Source organism: Chelonia mydas, chromosome 3, assembly GCF_015237465.2.
Source record: "Chelonia mydas isolate rCheMyd1 chromosome 3, rCheMyd1.pri.v2, whole genome shotgun sequence".
Lineage (NCBI taxonomy): Eukaryota > Metazoa > Chordata > Testudines > Cheloniidae > Chelonia > Chelonia mydas.
In genome coordinates, this window is record NC_057851.1 from 168525292 (window position 1) to 168543711 (window position 18420).

At 40.2% G+C, this 18420-nt stretch overlaps 1 protein-coding gene across 2 annotated transcripts in view; it reads left to right on the forward strand.

The window, feature by feature from the left end:
• The window catches only part of CAMKMT (calmodulin-lysine N-methyltransferase), a 340323-nt gene that overhangs the window by 2760 nt on the left and 319143 nt on the right, over positions 1 to 18420 (forward strand). For both annotated transcript variants that reach the window (XM_037895845.1, XM_007060582.4), the window contains exon 2: positions 9292 to 9464. In XM_037895845.1, coding sequence (XP_037751773.1) covers positions 9292 to 9464 — 173 coding nt within the window. The remainder of the gene's footprint in view (positions 1 to 9291; positions 9465 to 18420) is intronic.

The following is an 18420-nucleotide window of genomic DNA, read 5'->3' on the forward strand; positions in this document are numbered from 1 at the left end:
ATGTTTAAGGGTTTACAAGATTGAGCATAAAGGCCTCAATCCTGAAGACACTTATTCATGTGCTTAACTTTAGTTGAACAAGCAGTCCCATAGCGTTCAATGGCACTACTTTTGTGCCTAAAGTTAAGCATATGTGTAAGTGTTTTCAGGACTGGGGCCTAAAGGCAGTATGGGTTGGATCCACAAAGGTACTTAAGTGTCTAAACTCCAGACTTAAGGGCCTAAATCCCAGTTTTGGCTCCACTGCAATCTACAAAACTGCAGCTGAATCCCGTAGGTGCCTAAATCCACTTGGCCCCTACGTTTTCAGAATAAAAGTTCACTAGCACCTATGTTTCTGCCTCTGGGCATGCATACTGCTGCCTTGCTCTAGGAACTGAGATGCCCATCTCTCCATCTAAGCCCTAGAGCAATTCACAAACCAGGGGTAGATAGATTTTTACATTGCATGCAGGGCCTGATCTAGTTAGTAGGTGTGCTCAGAGGTGACCTACCAGATCAGGTCTTATCCAAAATCTGGTCCAAGAGGAGGTGATTAGAGCACTTGCCTGGGTGTGGGACACACAGGTTCAGTTCTCCCCTCTCTGCTGCGAGGAGGGGCGGGAAGGGGAATTTAAATAGTGGTCTCCTACTACTCAGCAGAGGTGCTCGAACCACTGAGCTCTCTCTCTCTCTCTCTCTCTCTCTGTCCTGGAAGGTGGATTTTGCACTTGATGTAGCCTACCTCTTCTTAAAGATCACTGTCAGAGATCACTGCCAGTGCAAGCCATCCTCCCATCTCACTGGTAAATGGCTTGGCATCACCAAAGTGGACAACAGGAAAGCAGTATTTTGAAGCAATGCTGACATTCTGCTCTCCACCAAAATTTGAATTGTGTCACACTAGTTGTGTCTACACTGGTCTTTTTTTCTTAAAATTTCCTACTGCTGCTGCCTCTGCTTCCATGAATTTAGCTGCACTCAGGGCAGCAGTAAAAAGAGTGGCAGCAGCCACCAACAGCTTCCAGCATTTCAGAGAGAAATAAATTCCTTTTAGTAAATTCATAGATTTTAAATCAAGAAAGATAAGTTATGAGATAATGCAGGCTGACTTATAATACAGGCCATAGAACTTCACCAGGTATTCCCTGCACTGAATCTAAAAACTTGTGGTTTAACTAGGTATATCTTCTGGAAAGACATGCAATTTTGATTTAAAGATTTCAAGTGTTGAAGAATTTACCACACCTTTGCTAAAACTCTTCCTGTGGTTATTTAATCCTCAGTGTTAAAATTTTGCACATAATAGCTTTAGAGCCCAAGGTAATTGAAAAGTCTTCACATCATTTCTTTAGTTTCACATCAGTTTTAATTTATGAAAGGTTCATTTTTTTAGCTCAGTTCTCCCTTTATTTCCTTTGTCAATGATCTGAATGCTCTCCCTATCAGTATGTGCTTGGTGGACGATGGTCACTGTTTGCTTCCTCTCATAAATTACAGCAGAACTTCTGTGCAGGAGAAAAGCAACATTAAGGCCCTGATCTTGCAAATATTTACACTAGAAGTGGAATTCACAAAGGAGGTTTAAACACCTTACTACCCCATAGGGTGCCTAAGTTCACCGTTTAGTAATGCTGGTATTCACAAAACCCTTGCTCAGCTGTCACCTAAAGGTAAGCATCTAAAGTCATGAAGTGCTTGAGTTTCTGCCTTTAAATTCCCCCCTGCAGGATTCAAAAACTAGGCATTCCCTGGCTATCTAGCCTTCAGGACTCAAGCTGGTATATGCGCTTAGAGTATGCCTATATCCATGTTAGAGGAGGAGATGGTGCCACTCCCATCCCCCTTATAACCTTTAGCCCAGTGGTTACTGCACTCAATTTGTGGGAGACTTCAGTTCAGTTTCCCTCATTGTCTTATATAGAACAGGCATTTGAATTTGGGTCTCCAATTTCCCAGGAATGTGCCCTTACCACCTGGGGTGGGTCTTTTTGAATCTCTCCTTTTGAAGCTGTTCCACTGTATATAAATGATTAAATATTAATTGAGCCCAGAGAGAGGGAGTGACTATATAGTCTCATGGCTAGGGCACTCAGATGGGAAACTCATGTTCCAGCTTCTCCGCTCCAATTAATCTATAGTTATTTATACACAGTAGAACAGCTCCAACAGATTCAGAGAGATCACCATCTTTCTTGAAAAACCATTCACCTGGCTTAGGCACCTAACTCCAGGAGGGGGGTTCAAGACTGTGAATCCCATATGGAGATAGGTGCCTCCCTCTGGTCTGGATTTAGGTGCCTAAGTCTTTTTGAGGGTGGTACTTAGGGTACAGGGATCTGCAGCATTTCTGTTGGCTATCTTTGGCAGCTCCCTGCTCAGCATGCTGGCTTTTGTGAATCCCACTAGGTGCCTAACTCTCCCCATGCATTGAATAGGGAGTCTGGGAGCCTAACTCAGGGTTGTGAATTCCATTAGGTGCCAGGGAGTCTGAATCCTCCAGTGAAGAGTTCCCCAAACTGTGGGGCAAGCCCCCATAGCGGGGTGTGGAGAATGTTTTGGGGGAGGGGTCAGCAGGCCTGGGGGAGAGGGAGTGCCACCCAGTCCTGCTGCCAGTTTTGCTTCAGCCCTAGCCCCAGCTCCTGGCCCCGTCCGCAGCACCAGTGTGGTTCTGCTGCCGGCCCCCACCGCTGCCTGGCTACAGCTCCACCCCGGCCCCACCCTTCCTTGTCCCCTGGCTGCAGCTTTGTTCCTGGCCCGGGGCTGAGTCTGGAGGTGGGGTCAGGCCAGGAGCAGAGCCGCACCTGGCCATGGGTCCAGCTGCCAGTCCCCACTGCATCTTGGCTGTGGCTCTGCTCCCACTCCCGGCCCCAGACCCATCCCTAGTTGTGTCCCCAGCCTTGGCCCCCTTAACCCTGTCCGCGTTATCCTGCCCAGGAGCCACGGCCCCACTCCTGGGTGGGGCGCAGACAGAAGTAAGGGGGAGGCGCAACCCTGAAAAGTTTGGGGACCCCTGCTCTAGTGAATCCCTCCCAAGATTCTTCACTTTAAGCATGTGAGTAGTTCAGTTGACTTCAGTGTGATTGCTCAGCTGTCTAAAGTTATACATCTGTATAGGTGTTAGTAGGATTGGGTTCTTAATTTTAACTTTTTTTTTAATGTGTAATTTTGGTTTCCCCTAATTTGGAGCAGTGGCCCTGGAAAGACTGCCCATATGATAGTATTGTGTCATGGATATGTTTGGTTTACTGTGAGATTCTCTGTTGTTGTCCTTTAAGTCAGGACAAGAGGGAATGCCAAATGGGGCTAATATATTACAGTAATTATATCCACAGTACAATTCTGAGCATTTGTTCAGTTTGTTCATAGTAATTATTGTTCTAGTGTTATACCTCCTCAGCTTTGGAAGTTTTTGTATAGGGAAGGTTTGGTTGGTTCAGTGAGCAAACCTGCCAGCAGGAGGAGCCTTTAGTCTGTTTTTAACACCCCCCCCCCCCCCCCCCCCCAAACACAGAAAACAACCAACCCTCCTCTGCCTCCATTCAGTTTTATTGGACAAAATTCCTATAATTATAATTTTGTTAAAGCAGTAGATCCATAATAGGAAATTAAGATTTACAGGTAAGAAAATAAAATCTGTAAATTCCTTTTGCAGTAAATTATGTAGGCTGGCTATGCACCCCCCACACAAATATTTCCTTTAATTTGTTCTAATTGTACTGCCCATTAATTGTATCATGTACCTGCTTAAAACACAGAAAAATGCAGAGAACTCAGCAGCAGCGTCTGGGGTGATGCATTTCTCGGTGTGTGGGGAGAAGGCTTATGTTTCCTCCTCAACCTGCATGTATCTGTGACCTTTTCCTCTGCAGATTTCTTGCTTCTTCATGTTCTTTATTAGTTCTTCTATAGGTTTTACATGGTCCAATGAACAAAGATCAATTTAATCTTACTGGTCCATCTGAAGAAAAAATCTGTTTTGCACTCTTTACCAATAATGTTCAGATTAATCCATGAATCACAGAGAGAGAGAGAGAGAGAGATGGGGACAACCTTCCTTCATATTCTCCTTAAACACAGCACTTTGAGCAGCAGTTCTCAGACGGCGTCTGAACGCCAGTTTCAGGGGAGCCCCGATGCCCCCAGTGGGGCTGGAGCCCCTCCCCCCCATGCAAGCCCTGTGAAATCAGCTTGTGGTTCCCCAGGTGGCTGTGGACTCTTGGTTGAGAACCGCTGCTCTAGAGCCCTGCACTGATTTAGAAAAAAAAAAAAAAAATTGGATCCGTATCCGATCTGCAAAGATGTTAAACAATACAACTGCTTCCACAGATATAAAGCGAATATCTGCAGATTTGCAGGGCTCTAGTTACCGGTAGCCAATATTGGTACTTCTACAGTACAGCTAAACTCAGGAGAAGTTTAGATTGGGCAACAGACTGTTTTTTACAATCATGTGGATTATGTTTGAACAGTTGTGAACCCCCAGGGTATATATGGCTCTCTACATGCCCAAGCAGTGCCTCCCACATCTTCACTGCTATTTATACCCATACTAGCTGGGAGTGCAGTGTCTGAACTCTAAATGCCGCCGTAAGTGTAGACATAATTTAAATGAGTGCCAGACACTGTTCAAACATAGTCCACATGGTTGCAAAAAATGGTCTTTCCCCACTGCTGCAGCCTTTCACTACCACACATAGCTATGCACCACAGTGACAAGTGTGGACACAGCCTGCTTTTCAATGTGGCATGTAGCTACACGTGTAGTGCCTGTACCCTACATCCTGCCATAAGTATAGACATAACCTGGGGTTCACTTAGTAGGGCTCTTAGAATTACCTTTTTCCCTTGGAGAGCCAACTCTTTATATTTGTAGATTTGAAACTATGATATCTCAGTGTCTGTAGGACAGAGCAGTTTTACCAGATCTTGCAAAGAATGGTCTGATTTAACATAGGGGGGAAAGGAGGGCATCTTCATTTTTGTTGTTAGTTATAAGCCACTGTTTTAAACAAAGGCTACGTTTTAGTTATGGGTTTTTTTTTAGCAAAAGTCAGGGACAGGTCACGGGCAGTAAACAAAAATTCATGGCCCGTGACCTGTCCATGACTTTTACTATATACCCCTGACTAAAACTTGGACTGGGGGTCCGTGGGTGCTCTGGGGGACAGGCTGGGGGCTTCGCAGGTGCTGGGGGTGTGTGTGGCCTGGGACCTGTGCTGGTGTGTGTGGCGGTGCAGGTGGTGGTGCGCGGCCCGGACTCATGCTGGGGGAGGGGGCGCGCAGGCGGCAGTGCATGGACTGGGACCCCTGCTGGTGCTGGGGGGTGGGGATGAGCGGCGGCATGCAGCCCAGGACCCGTGTTGGGTGCGGGAGGGTTGGCTGGGGCTGGCAGTCTCCCAACCCACCTCTGACTGGCATGTTCTTGCAGGTTGTGGGGGGAGGGCGGCTAGGGGGGCTCTGCGCGCTGCTCCCGCCACAAGTGCTGGCTCCACAGCTCCCATTGGCCGGGAATTGCAGCCAATGGGAGCTGCAGGGGTGGTGCCTGCGGGCGCGGGCAGCATGCAGAGCCCTGTGGCCCTTCCGCCTAGGAGCTGCAGGGACACGCCTCCCAGGAGTCAACCCAGCATAACTCTTAAGTGTCATAGACTTCAATGGGACTACTTATGTACATAAAGATACATGTGCTTAAGCATGCTGCTGGACTGGTGCCCTGGGGACTCGATGAGGTCTAGTTGGGAGAGAAAACTCAGTTTGGATGAGACAGAGATTACGTAGATTTGTGGGGCATGCCTGCCATTTGTCATCAGTTTCTCCTGTTTCTGGATGACTACATAGCAGATGTGGCCAAGATTGCACTTGGCCAGCAGTCTGTCACCATTTATGTTAGCTACAAAGCTTTAGATAAAGCTATTTAGTTTTGTTACCTTGGGATTGGATTACTTTATTACATTCTATATGGGCTACACCTGAAGACCTCCAGAAGATTCAACTAGCGCAGAATATGGCTCACTTGATTAGTGGAAGGAAATATTTGCTGCTGTCCTGTGTATTGTGCAGTTGCTCCCAATCTCTTACAAGGTGAAATACAGAGTTGTGTTTAAAACATCAAAAGCCCACACTTTGGGACCTGATGAGCTGAGGTACCTCTCTTCTTGTGTGATGGGGATAGAGAGGGTTGAAGAATGGAAACATAATTTTGTAAAAGTCAAAGTTGTTTCAATTTTGTAAGGCTCAAATAGAACTTTTTCAAAAATTTCCAAGAAGTATTCTGAAAAATTAGAATTTTTGTTCATCCCCTTATTCCCCTTCTTTCCTTTTCAATGAAACCACATTTTTTAAATGGAAAAAAGATTCTCATTTTCCCTATCAGCCTGCTTGAGAGGAATCTTTTGATCTACAAGGCTTGTGTGTTGTCTGTGGCTTTTTAAGGAAAGGTAGAGTAAATAAGGCATTAGGGGCAGTGGTGTTGTAGTTGGGTGGGACTCAGGATATTAGAGAGACAAGGTGAGTGAGGTAATATCTTTTACTGGATCAATTTCTGCTTGAAGTTGGTCCAATAAAAGATATTCCCTCACCCACCCTTGTCTCTCTAAGGATTTAGGAGGCAATATTAACTTGAAATCAGTCAGTATTTTAAAAAAAGTTAAAACTATTTTTAAGTACTACACCTGTCCTTAAGTCCCTCTGCCAATTTTTGTGGATTTTATAATGATTTTTTATTTTATAAAATGTTTTTATTTCTATTGTTCTTGTGTGAAAGACTCACATAGACAAAAAGGGGAAAATGAGTTCCTGACTTTACAGGGAAACTGGAAACTAACTATAAACAAAATGTTGTCAAATCCACAGAGTAAACATACTAAAAAATTCTGCAATCTCAGTTAGTTATTCTAATGATAAATATTTTAAAAAAAGTCTGATTTTTTAAAAACTTGTCCCTTAAGTACATTTTTTTTTGTTCATTCACATGATTGGATGAGGGTAATTTCATGATTTATTTTGTAAGAATTTTGTTTTATTATATATGTACCCATATATACATATACATATACAGAAGCATATTTTTTTAGTTTGACATAAATGAGATTTGTTAATGAACCCTTTTTTTCAGGCGTCATTGGGAGTGAAATTTTTTAAAAAGCTGTATTACTTAAACTGTTTCCAGCCAAATTTTAAGCGTTTATCCACTTTGATTACAGTGGAGTAATCAAATAGTTTAGATTATAGCTCTGGATCAACTTTTTTCTTGTATTTGTCCGTTTCCTTAGTGACCATTTCTCATTTGCTTTGCTCTATGGTGTGCTACTTATATTATTCCTTGGGAGGGTATTCATTTAAAATGGCATTATATGGTAAGTAAGTGAGCCTTGAAGTTCACTTGGAGGGCATCATGAAAACAGAGAAAACTGTCTTTCAACCTTTCAAAATGTTATCATGACTAGTTCTAGATAGATTTGTGTTTTTGTCTACAGTTCTACAATAGCAATACTATATCTTTGTGACTTGTAACACAATTTTGATGCTTCCAGGAGTTGACTTAAGAAAAGAAACCCGGAGTCTTTTGAAAAATACATGGGTGAAATATAACAATACCACATGTTCTCCCTTTAGTCTACATTTTCTTTAATTACATTCAGATTCTTAAAAAATCTGTCCTTCCATTATGTTTTTGATTTTCAGAGCTCTGCTTGATTTTAGTTCTAGTTTGATGAGAAGACAAAATTTCCAGTTAAAAAAAGGTCTTCAAGAAGTGGGTGTTCAGCTAGCTTAGAGAATGTATTTTACAGAATGATTAGAGGAAATGATATGTCTCTGTAGACCAAAGAATGGAAAACAGAGCAGTGTTTTCATACTGTTTTCTCATTCTGTTAGTAATGATTTGCTTTTGCATAATGACAGGTTTCAGAGTAACAGCCGTGTTAGTCTGTATTTGCAAAAAGAAAAGGAGTACTTGTGGCACCTTAGAGACTAACCAATTTATTTGAGCATAAGCTTTCGTGAGCTACAGCTCACTTCATCGGATGACTTTCCATAGTATGCATCTGATGAAGTGAGCTGTAGCTCACGAAAGCTTATGCTCAAATAAATTGGTTAGTCTCTAAGGTGCCACAAGTACTCCTTTTCTTTTTGCTTTTGCTTTCCCATAAAATCTAGACTTTTCTGAAAACCAGTCTTGACAGTTTTCTTTAGTTGTTAAGCTGTTCTGATTATTTTTTCTCTTTAAGTATTACACGGTTACCTCATATAAAGAAGGTATTAACACTGATAAAGTAAAATTTGTGTTTTAATTCTACTGTCTCCTTTATGGCAGCCGTCACGCTCCCTTTATGTTTTAGAGCAGGCACATCCACACTGGGAAAACTGGGATCTGTAATTTGCTGATGAACTTACCCAACCTTTGTCAGTAAAAGTGGTAAAAGCTGTAGTGTAGACAGTGCACTACCAACTAGTGTCCTCAGTGCAACATTAGACAATGCTATTGTAAAAATGCCTGCAACCTGTCACTGCTGCAGCTTATAACATTGCTTAACGGGTTAAGGTACACCAATGGAAAATTGCTCGTCCATATTTTTACTACTGTAGACAAGCCCAATGAGCAAGGATTTCACTACAACCTTCTGCAGAAGATTATTGACTTAGTTGAGGTGTGTGTTATCATTTTACTTTGTATAGTTCTAGTCTGAAAATTTAGCATATAAAAATGGCACCTGATTATATCCAAATAATAAATCCGTTGAGTATTCAGAGTAATATCCATTTACTTTGGTAAATTAAAATACTTTTTTCTTCTTCTCCCCCTTTTTGCTCTTTATCCACTTGTTTATTAAGTTCCATTTAATTCCATTTATAGGAATTTAATTGAAGCTGTGGAAACCCTTTGAAGGCAGTGAATTGCTCAGAAGTCACTGAGGGCAGTATTTGGTCTGTGAAAGATTTTGTAACGGTGATGATGTGGGAAAAGGAAAGAACCCAATTTGACTCTCGGATCCCAGGATAAGTTTCCTGAACTGGCAGTTAGAAAAGCAGTCAATGTTTGTTTTTTGTAAAGTGACCACATTTGCTTTGGAAATATTGAAACCTAATATATTCAGCATCCCACACTGCCATTTTTACAGCCTCTTTTCAGAGCTGAAGAACCAGACTGCAGTGCTGCCTTGCTTTTGCTTTGCATTTCAAGACCGATTATACTGTTTGCTGCTTAGCTATTCCCGTTGATTCCAGACTTATCTCTCCAGTGAGATAAGCCCCCAATTGGACATTTTCTTATGAGTTGTGTACTTAATCTTTACTTTATCCTTAATTTCAAAGGTTCTGAAGAAAAATCACTTAGAGGATGTGCATCTTCAACAAGTGTCTATAAGAAGGTTTGCATCGTTCAATCTCTTTTCAGCAGAAGACTGCAAAAGGATTACAGAAGAGGAAACTGGGACTTGGGTTCAATACACAAGTGTCTTTTATCCTGAGTATAGTGTCTCTTTAAGGTAACTGTCATTCCAGTTTTAAGATTCAAGTACTTTTCAACTCTTGCAGAGGAATCAAATCTGAAACTCATGATTTATTCTTCCAATATTTGTGTGTATCTAGAGATAAGTTTACAAGTAAACTGTGTCAGAGCTTAATCTTAGTTGATCATTATATTAAACAACCTCTCCAGTTTTCATTGGGACTCATTGAGTTGCCAGAGCTAAAAAGCTTCAGTAAAATAGGCATGGATTGAGCACAGTGGAATGCAAATCTAAGAATGTGTTTAATTTTCCCATTAACTTTTTGTTGTGTTGTTAAATTCTCAATTATGTAAACAAAAGTTGATAAAAGTATAACAAAATTGAGTAAATTACTTGACTTTTTAAATCTTAGTAAAAACATTTAATGACCTGACATCATTTACAAATAAATCTCATAAAGTTGGTGGTTTTTTGTAGTTACAGTAAATTTGTATTCAGTTTTATTTATAATAACATGATTTTCAGAAAACCTATAATACTAATTTGGAAGCTTTTTAGAAAAGTACAATGAAGACAGATAAAAGTAGCCAATTTCTGAAGGGAGGGTTTGTACATTTTATGAAATTGCCAGCAGACTGGCTCTGACACAAGGAATCTGTAAAAAAAAAAAAAAAAAAAAACCCTGCAAGAGCTGTTAGCAAGTTTCTAGAAGTCTCTCCAATATTGTAATGAGTTGCCAAAGCAGTAAACTCTTCCATGTACTGTATTTCTCTTTTCTCCCCTCCCACTTCCCTGCTTTATCCTCCTTTCTCTGACTTGTTTGATTTTCTACATACCTATAACTTGTACTCACCTCAACAGGCATCAGTGAAACAGTAACTTAAGCATCCCTGAAGTGATGCTTGTTCTAAAGCCCCTAATTAGACCTGCTGAGGGTTTAGGATTTTGTGTTCCATGCACAGAGGAGAATATTCTGGAGAGCCTGACTCACTGAAATTATAAAAGTCATTTCTGTTTGACTTGGACCTTTAAATTGAAGTTGCTCTTGGGAACTAAGATCTGTACAAACAAGTGACCTTCATTAACTATGACATTTTGCTAGTTTACTAAAAAATGCATGCTGGTTATCTTAAAATAGCAGTTAGGTATAAAGCCAAATATCAAATTACTCTCAATCTTAAACTTGAGCCCAAAGAGACTACCCAATTTTTGTTAATTTTCCATTTTTATATTCAGCAGTGCTATATAGCCTCAATAAGTCTTACCCATTGAATAGAGTGTTTGCTGCTGTTAGCAATGTAATCATGGCAAATATAATATTTACTCTGCATGCCATCTGTTTCAGGGAACGCTAGAGATTCATTTCTTAACGCTTCTTCATCAAATTTCCTTTGCTCTCCGTTATCAGCTCTGTAAGACTGTCTCTACTCGATGTCTCCTAGACTTTGCTAGTTTCAGGCATGAGTTTTAAGGTTATTCCCAAACCCAAGTCACATTTGTGCCAGCATAGAACATTGTCAGAGAAGCATCAGGCTTGCCCAATTCTCAAATTTGATATTCGTGTGCTTATACTTGCACCTTCTTCTGTATCATCACTTCAAATGATATTTTATATTTGGTAAATGGTATTTTCTTCACTAATAAAATTATTAGTTACTATATTATCCTAAAGAGACACAATCAACTTAAAAATCTTATACTGTAAACAGACACACATCTTTGCTTATGTTAATTACACTTTAATTTATTAGAAGTAAATACATTGTAAAACTCATGTTTACTTTTCTTTTATCTTTTGCATACCTTTCAGATTGGCCAATCTAAATCAATGAAGCACTATTTTGTGCTGGAGGGAGCTTTCAGAATTCCATATGGGAATGTTGGGATGATTTCCTGGCAGGTTTTCTTCTTCTCTGGGTAATATTAAATGATGCCTACCAGAGATGACTTGTCCCTGGGGCTAAAAAAATACTTTGATCCAGTTGTTTTGCCTTTGGACTGAATCAGTTTGCACTGAATAGCTCATACTTGTTATTTCGAAGAGTGAATGTGTGTGTGGGGGAGGGAAGGCGGCAGGGAGAGGGGGTCTCTAAACTCCCAGAATATTTTTCCAGGAACAAAATGTAAATACCTCCAGCAAAGAGCAGTTTAGTTGAAATTTCTTTGTTAAGTGGAGTTCCTCCCTTCCGTGTGAGAGAGGATTTTATTAAAAGGATAAACAAACTAATAGGGCTCCACTGTGAGACTTGTGTGCACTGCTGCTTGACCACGGACTGTTTTAGAGCAGCTGATCATTGGGGGAGGAGTGTGTGCACTCATCCTTTGAATTGGGCATTATAGAACTTGAACTTGAATCAGGCAGTGGATAGATCAGTGGACTGAGTTTCAGGAAACTTGGGTTCTACTCCTGGCACTGCCACTGGCCTGCTGGTTGACCTTGGCCAAGTCACTTCCCCTCTCTCTGCCTCAGCTAAGGAAGAAAGGAAGATAAAGGAGGGGGAGGAAAGCTAATGGAAAACACACATTTTTAGATTCTTTGATTTCTACTGATGAAAAGTGCTATATAAGAGCTATGTGGTATTATTATTATTTATTAGTGTATAGTCTTTCCTAATTTCTGTCTTTCCACTGGTTTGAGCAGCCAGTTCTCTTCCATACGTTGTAATACAGTCCTGCCTGTAGTGCTGGCTTGTGATGTCTTTATTGCACTTTTTATTGAAGGTTTTTGTTTTCTCATGGCAATAACATCAGCCAGCAGAGTTGCAGGACTGCACACTTTGATGGCAGAACCTCTGTATGGTGCCTTTCATAAGAATAATGTACTGCTGTGACCCTATCTAATATTTTGACTTAAGTGGTCTTGGATTTTCATCTATATGTTTTCCCCCAAGCTGTAAGATCTTCCCAGGAAAGCCCATTGCACATCCTGTATGTTTAAAGGGTTGTCACTATTATCTTGACAGGACTAAATACTTAAGAAAGTTCACCAGGTTGCTTGTGGCTTTTGGCAAAAAGTTTAAAGGCCAAGCTATATCAGTTCAAGGGCTATCAAAATGGATCAAATTGTGTATTCAGATATGCTATGACCTAGTTGGAGGAATTGGACTAAAGATCTTGGAGACTATTTTATTTAGAGTGGTGGCTTCAGCAGAATCTTTTTGTCATGTATAGATTGAAGTGATCTTCCAGACATCTGACAGGAGCTTGATTCATAACTTTACAAATTGTTATTCTCCCAATACAAAGCCGAGATTGGGTGAAGAGAGCACTGATAACTTTTCAATGTGATACTTGTTTGCTCTTCTCCTGAGCGTCGTCACTGCTAACTGATCTCCCATGGGGCTGGGGAGGAGGTTTCCCATAGTTGCCAATGTGTAAAACGTTTTGCCAGAGCCAGTTCTAATAAGCTGGAGCTGTGAAGGCCACTAGGCCCCCTTCAACTGCAGGGTGTCATACTTATTCTGGTAAATTGTAGCTTAGATCCTTTAGAAGGGAAGGAGAGAAAAGCAGAGGAAAGTAGAATCCTCCAGCAGTTGCCAGACTCCTGGCTTATTTGAAAATTTCTCACTGAAATTTCCTCCTTCCCCCCATTCTGGCCCTTCTCCACCCCAGAGTCCAACTTTGACATGGTATGTAAACCATTTTCCCTTTGTATGCAGAGCACAGTACTGCACTCTGTATTTTTAGCAGAAGGCAGCTGCAGAGTATAGAGCTGGGAGGTGGCTGCCTGAAGGTTGCAGAAGAGCAGCCAAAAAGGGGCTGTTAAAGACCAAGGACAGTCTCTGCTGTGCACAGCACAACTGCATCATAGTTGTCAGCTGCCACAGAGCATCATTTTACCTCTCTCTCTTTCCCTTCTCCCTTCATTCAGGGTCTCCTACCTCTCGTTTTCATATCTTTTTCCCCAAGGAAGGTTTCTCTTTTTCCAATTCCCTTTACTTGCCTTCTCTTCCAAGAAGGGCACTTTTCCCACCCTGGGAGTCCCACATATTCTTAGCCAACCTTCTGAGGTCTCCCTCACTTGACGACTGTGAGCCGCCAGCATCCCTGATTGTGAGGAAGGGCTGTATGTAGATATTTCTGGAGTTGGTTAACACTGCTCCTGTGTCATCCGTAGTGTGTCTGTCACTCTACAGATTCCTATCTTCCTATAGCTGTTTCTGCAGGTTCACTGTCTCTTTTTGCCCAGGGGACATTAGGACCTGATCCAGCAAACATTTGCAGGGTTGAACACAAAATATAAAACGACCCAACCTTAAAATGAGCTTGAGAGAGTAATTCTAGATGGCTAGCCAATGGAAAAGCCATGGCACTTCCAAGCACAGACTTATCAGGGTTATCGAGATGAAATTGCTACCATATCATGGGATTGTGCACAAAGCAAATTATACACATCATGACAGTGGAAATTGTAGGTATAACCCACAGTGTCTGTCTGGGTAGTGAAGTATAAGAACATAGCCCAAGTCATCCTATTCTGTCCAGGCACGATCAGCTGTAGTAGAATTATCCCCTGCCATGTGCCACTGCTTTGCATTTCCCCTCCCCCCTCTCCCACCACAGTTGCTTTTCTTTTCATAGCAAAAAATCGTTCCTAAAAGCTTTAAATGGCTACGTTTCAAAGGCTGGGTTCCTGTTACACACTGTGTCTCAAATACTTGTACTGCTCTGGTTGAATTCTTAATTGAATGTGGTGTCTGACAGTTTTTCTTTCAGTGTTACTTTTAAATAAATTATTGTATTGTAATAAAAATGGCATGAAAGTAGTAAGCCACTTTTCAGGCATGTAACTTTTAAAAAGAATTATCCTCTGCATTGAAATTACTGACGTTTATTCTCAGTGTAAAGATGTGTGTGTGATGTCAGTGTGTGTGGGATGTTGGGTGGGTTTCTTTTTTCTTTTTTCTTTTTCTTTTTTCTTTTTCTTTTTTCTTTTTCTTTTTTCTTTTTCTTTTTTCTTTTTCTTTTTTCTTTTTCTTTTCTTTTTCTTTTCGATAAAATTCTGTTTGTCTGCATTGTTACTACTTCAGGGCCCATTCCTGTGGACCCACCGTTCCTGTCTGTCTTTGTGTTTTTGTACTGGACTCCATCTGTTTTAGTAACTGAGTGCCTCCCAAATTAATAGATTGTCATAGTGATGTCCTTCATGAAATATTCAGCTCTTCTTCCTTTCCTGGCTACAGGAAAGAACACTTAGGGTAGGATTTTTTGGGGTGGGAGTGATGTGGGATGTGGCAGTAAGGTAAGTGGAGTTGCTAATATCATTCTGGTTGTGGTGGAAAAGCTCTGTCAAAGGGGAAGCCCTTGCAGCATGACCTAAATGTGGCCAGACTCTGGTTTAGTCTAATCTGTGCTAGAGGTTAGTTCTGCAGCTGGATTCCTTCAGATGAGTGCCGCATCTCGGACTTTCCCACATTTCATCGTGGGCTTTGTGATCTGGATTGTCCTAGTAGAGTGTAACTGTCTTGGCATTTTTATAACTGAAGATGCTGTCTCTAGTGTGTCTGGGAACTCGTTTGTTATGGCTTTGAAGATTGGAATTAAGGCACTGAGTTGGCAGCAGATTAGACTGGGAGTCAGTGGAGGGACCAGAACATAGGGCAGTGTGTTTATGGAAGCCTAGTCCATGGTGGGCAGGGGTACTCTGCACAAACTGAAGTCTTTCCAGTTAATTCCACGTTCAGTTTCAAATACAGTGAGTTACAGTGATCTAGTCTGTGGGTAACAAATACATGCAGCACTGTGGCTTGATACTTATCAGGGAGGGAAGGGGTCGGGTGAAGTTTTCTAGCAGGCTAGATACGAAAGAAGAATTTTTTTCATCATAGAGGCTATTTGGCCTTTAATTTGGGAGTTGAACAGGACTTCAGGGCTGTGTACTTCTTTGAAGCCTCTGTCTCCCAGTCTCATCTCTTGCAGCTATTATAGGGACTGGAGTGAGCAGACAAGTAAAGTAGTTCTTTCAACTAAAGTAGAAAACTTTTTCTGTTCTTAGTTGTGTCTTTATCAAGCTGCTAGTTTTTAGCAGCTTTTCTTTTTGAGTATTCAACTTCAGTAGCTTTACTGGAAGATTTTTTTTATATAGTGTAAATAATAATTTTTGCTGGTATTTTACAAAACATATAGTAGTAATAAGTGCACTGTTTAATGCCATGCTTCCAAATTGACTTATTCTTATGGAAAGGGAAATTTATTCTTAAATTTTAATTTTACATTGAATAGTTCTGGAGATGAGATATTATGGGTTCTGAATATGTTACTTTTCCCATATGCCATGATATCTGTCTTTCAAACAGGAGAATTATTTTTATTAGTAAATTTAATGATATTGACTTTTTCACTTTTACAGTCTGTGTTTACTGTTAAATTTCTGGCTGGTTTTAAGCAAGTAGAGAAAAAAGAGTTACTATTCTGGCAGAATTATTTCCATTGATCAGTAATTTGCTCTAAATATTAAAATGCAAAACTAGAAAGAATAATCTCAACTATTCACAGCAAAGGTTGAATCTCTGCAAAGAATGTTAAGTGCCATTTGTAAAAGATAATCTCTCTCTCTCTCCTAAATGTGAACTTGTAGAAAATAGTATGAAAAGAAATTATCAGAGGATTCTGGACCTTCTGTCCAGAATTGAGGGGCTTGACATTTGTCCCTTTTCAAAGGATTTGTTGAAAAGTGCCTTAGGAATGGGTTCTGGAATTCCTGTTGAAAGGTTTTGAATTCCTACTGAAAGTTTTAGGGATGTAGATATAATGGGAAATGGTTTAAATCTGAAGCATATGATATGAGTAAATTACAAAGGGTGACTTCCTCCCTTCCCGCTACTGCTCAGTGAGGGGCAATATGTTGCTTAAGTAGTAAAGGGATCCTTGTACAGGCCAACCTTGCAGAAGTAAATTTAATCCAAAGCAAAGCAGATTTTAAAAAATGATTTGGCAAAGGTACCTAACTCAGGTATCCTTCAGCCAGCTGAGACTGCTCCATTGTGCTCTAAGATTTATGTACTGAAAAAAGAGTACATGGACAAAGAAGCTGTTGTTTCATTTCTTTACCATACTAAGTTGTAGTTCAAATTGAAGAGAAGAGGTTTTTTTCTGATTTACAAAGAAGCCAAACGTTTGTTTTATATGGAGTTTTGAGATGATAATCCTGCTGAGATTTATCAGTCCTCTTTGTCAGTTGATCCTGATATTTAGCAAGTTATAGCTAATCCTTTGCTAGTTAAACTACACATAGAAGTAATTCTTTACCCTTTCCTGCTCTTCCTTTCTGTTACTTCCAGAACTCTAGCTTCATAATGGTCCATGTCAATTGTTAGCTTTTTCTCTGGATTCCTATGTGGAAATATTATTTGGCAGTAGATTTACTTAGCCTTCTTGTTGCTTTATGTTTAGTATATCTGTAAGATAATCATTATATTTTCTTCTCCACTGATTAAACTGAGGACTTATGTTTGTGGAAAATGGGGAAACTTTTTGTTATACAGTTACAGAGTACTGCTAATCTTTTTCTGGTCCTTCTGAATGCCTTTTGTCTTCATGCTTTTGTTTGTTGACTTGTTAAAATGCATTTTAAAAAAAGGTTTGGCAGTTGAGTTTTCTGTGTTGTGGAGGGAAGGTGCTTTTCACTCTTTAATTTTTCAGATACTTTTCCTCCCTTTTCTAAAATAGTTTAATTTTAAGTATCTGAAGTTCTGTCATGTCCATAGTTGACAATTAGGAATGTTTTTTGTTAAGACAAAGGGAAATATATTGAAAAATATTGTTTACTCCACTTCTTTCTGTGATTTAAGTGCACACCAAGTGCTGTACTCAAGACATACCATGTGTGTTGTAAATCTGAATATTGTACCCTGAAGGCTTGTCTACATGTGGATGTTAAATCAGTTTGTTCATTGTAAGTACACTGAATTAACTATATCGAATTGAAGTGTGTGTGTCCTCACCACTTTGCTATGCTGTCTTGAGGAACTTCTCTTGTTAATCATTATGTCCCACATAGCTCTTTGCTTCTTCAGTGTAACCATGCAGCATTCTCGGCAGATATCCCATGGTGCAATTTTCTGCTGCCTGGCTCGATGTATTCTGGAAGTTTTCACAAGGTACATTTTGGGGTGCCTGCTGGAACTGGAAAAATGGAACTTTGTTGAGGTTTTATAACAACTCAGCTTATTCATTCTTAAATCCTCTTGGATAAATATCATCTGATCCTGGTGTTTTATGTCTTTTTAACTAATTAACTTTGTTTCAGCACTACCTCTTTTGAAACTTCATGCTCTGACAGTACTTCATCTTTATTACATGAAAAGAATAGATCTGGGGGAAGTATCTCCCCAAAATTCTCTGTGAAGACTGATGAAAAGAAATCCTATAACTTCTTTGCAGTGTCCTTATTCTCATTAGTTCCTCCATTAACTCTCTTGTAATCCAGTTGATCTACTGATTCTCTTGTAGGCTATCTGCTTCTGATGTGCTTAAAGAATTTATTTTCACGTACATGGCTATTTGTTCTTCAAGTTCCCTCTTAATTTTCCTAATTTTTATCATGCAAGAATAAGTTTTGTAAATGCTGAAATCTGTGGATTTCTCCCATCTCTTTCAAGTGGTCCAAAATATTATGTATGTTCCCAAGCTTCCTGTATCGGTTTGGAAGCCTGTATTTACTGCATTACTGAAAGACTAGAAAGGCTCTTTTTGACAGAAAGAAATGTCATTTTCCTTCTCTTCTCTATCTCCATGGAGCATGTTTGTATAGAACATGAATTACATCCCTACCTATTCTCTGCTAATTACTGCTATGTCTTCTCTGCAGGATGAGGTATGTAGATACTTGTAGTTGGATCCAAGGTTCATTTTTCTTTCAGAAGTTACCCCATCTTAAGAGTGCAAGAATCTCTTGTTTATGGAAGAGTAAGTTAACTATATTGTAAGGGGAAAGGTGGAATTGTATGTGTTCCTCATTCATTAACACACATGTTCAGAGAAAGATGATAGC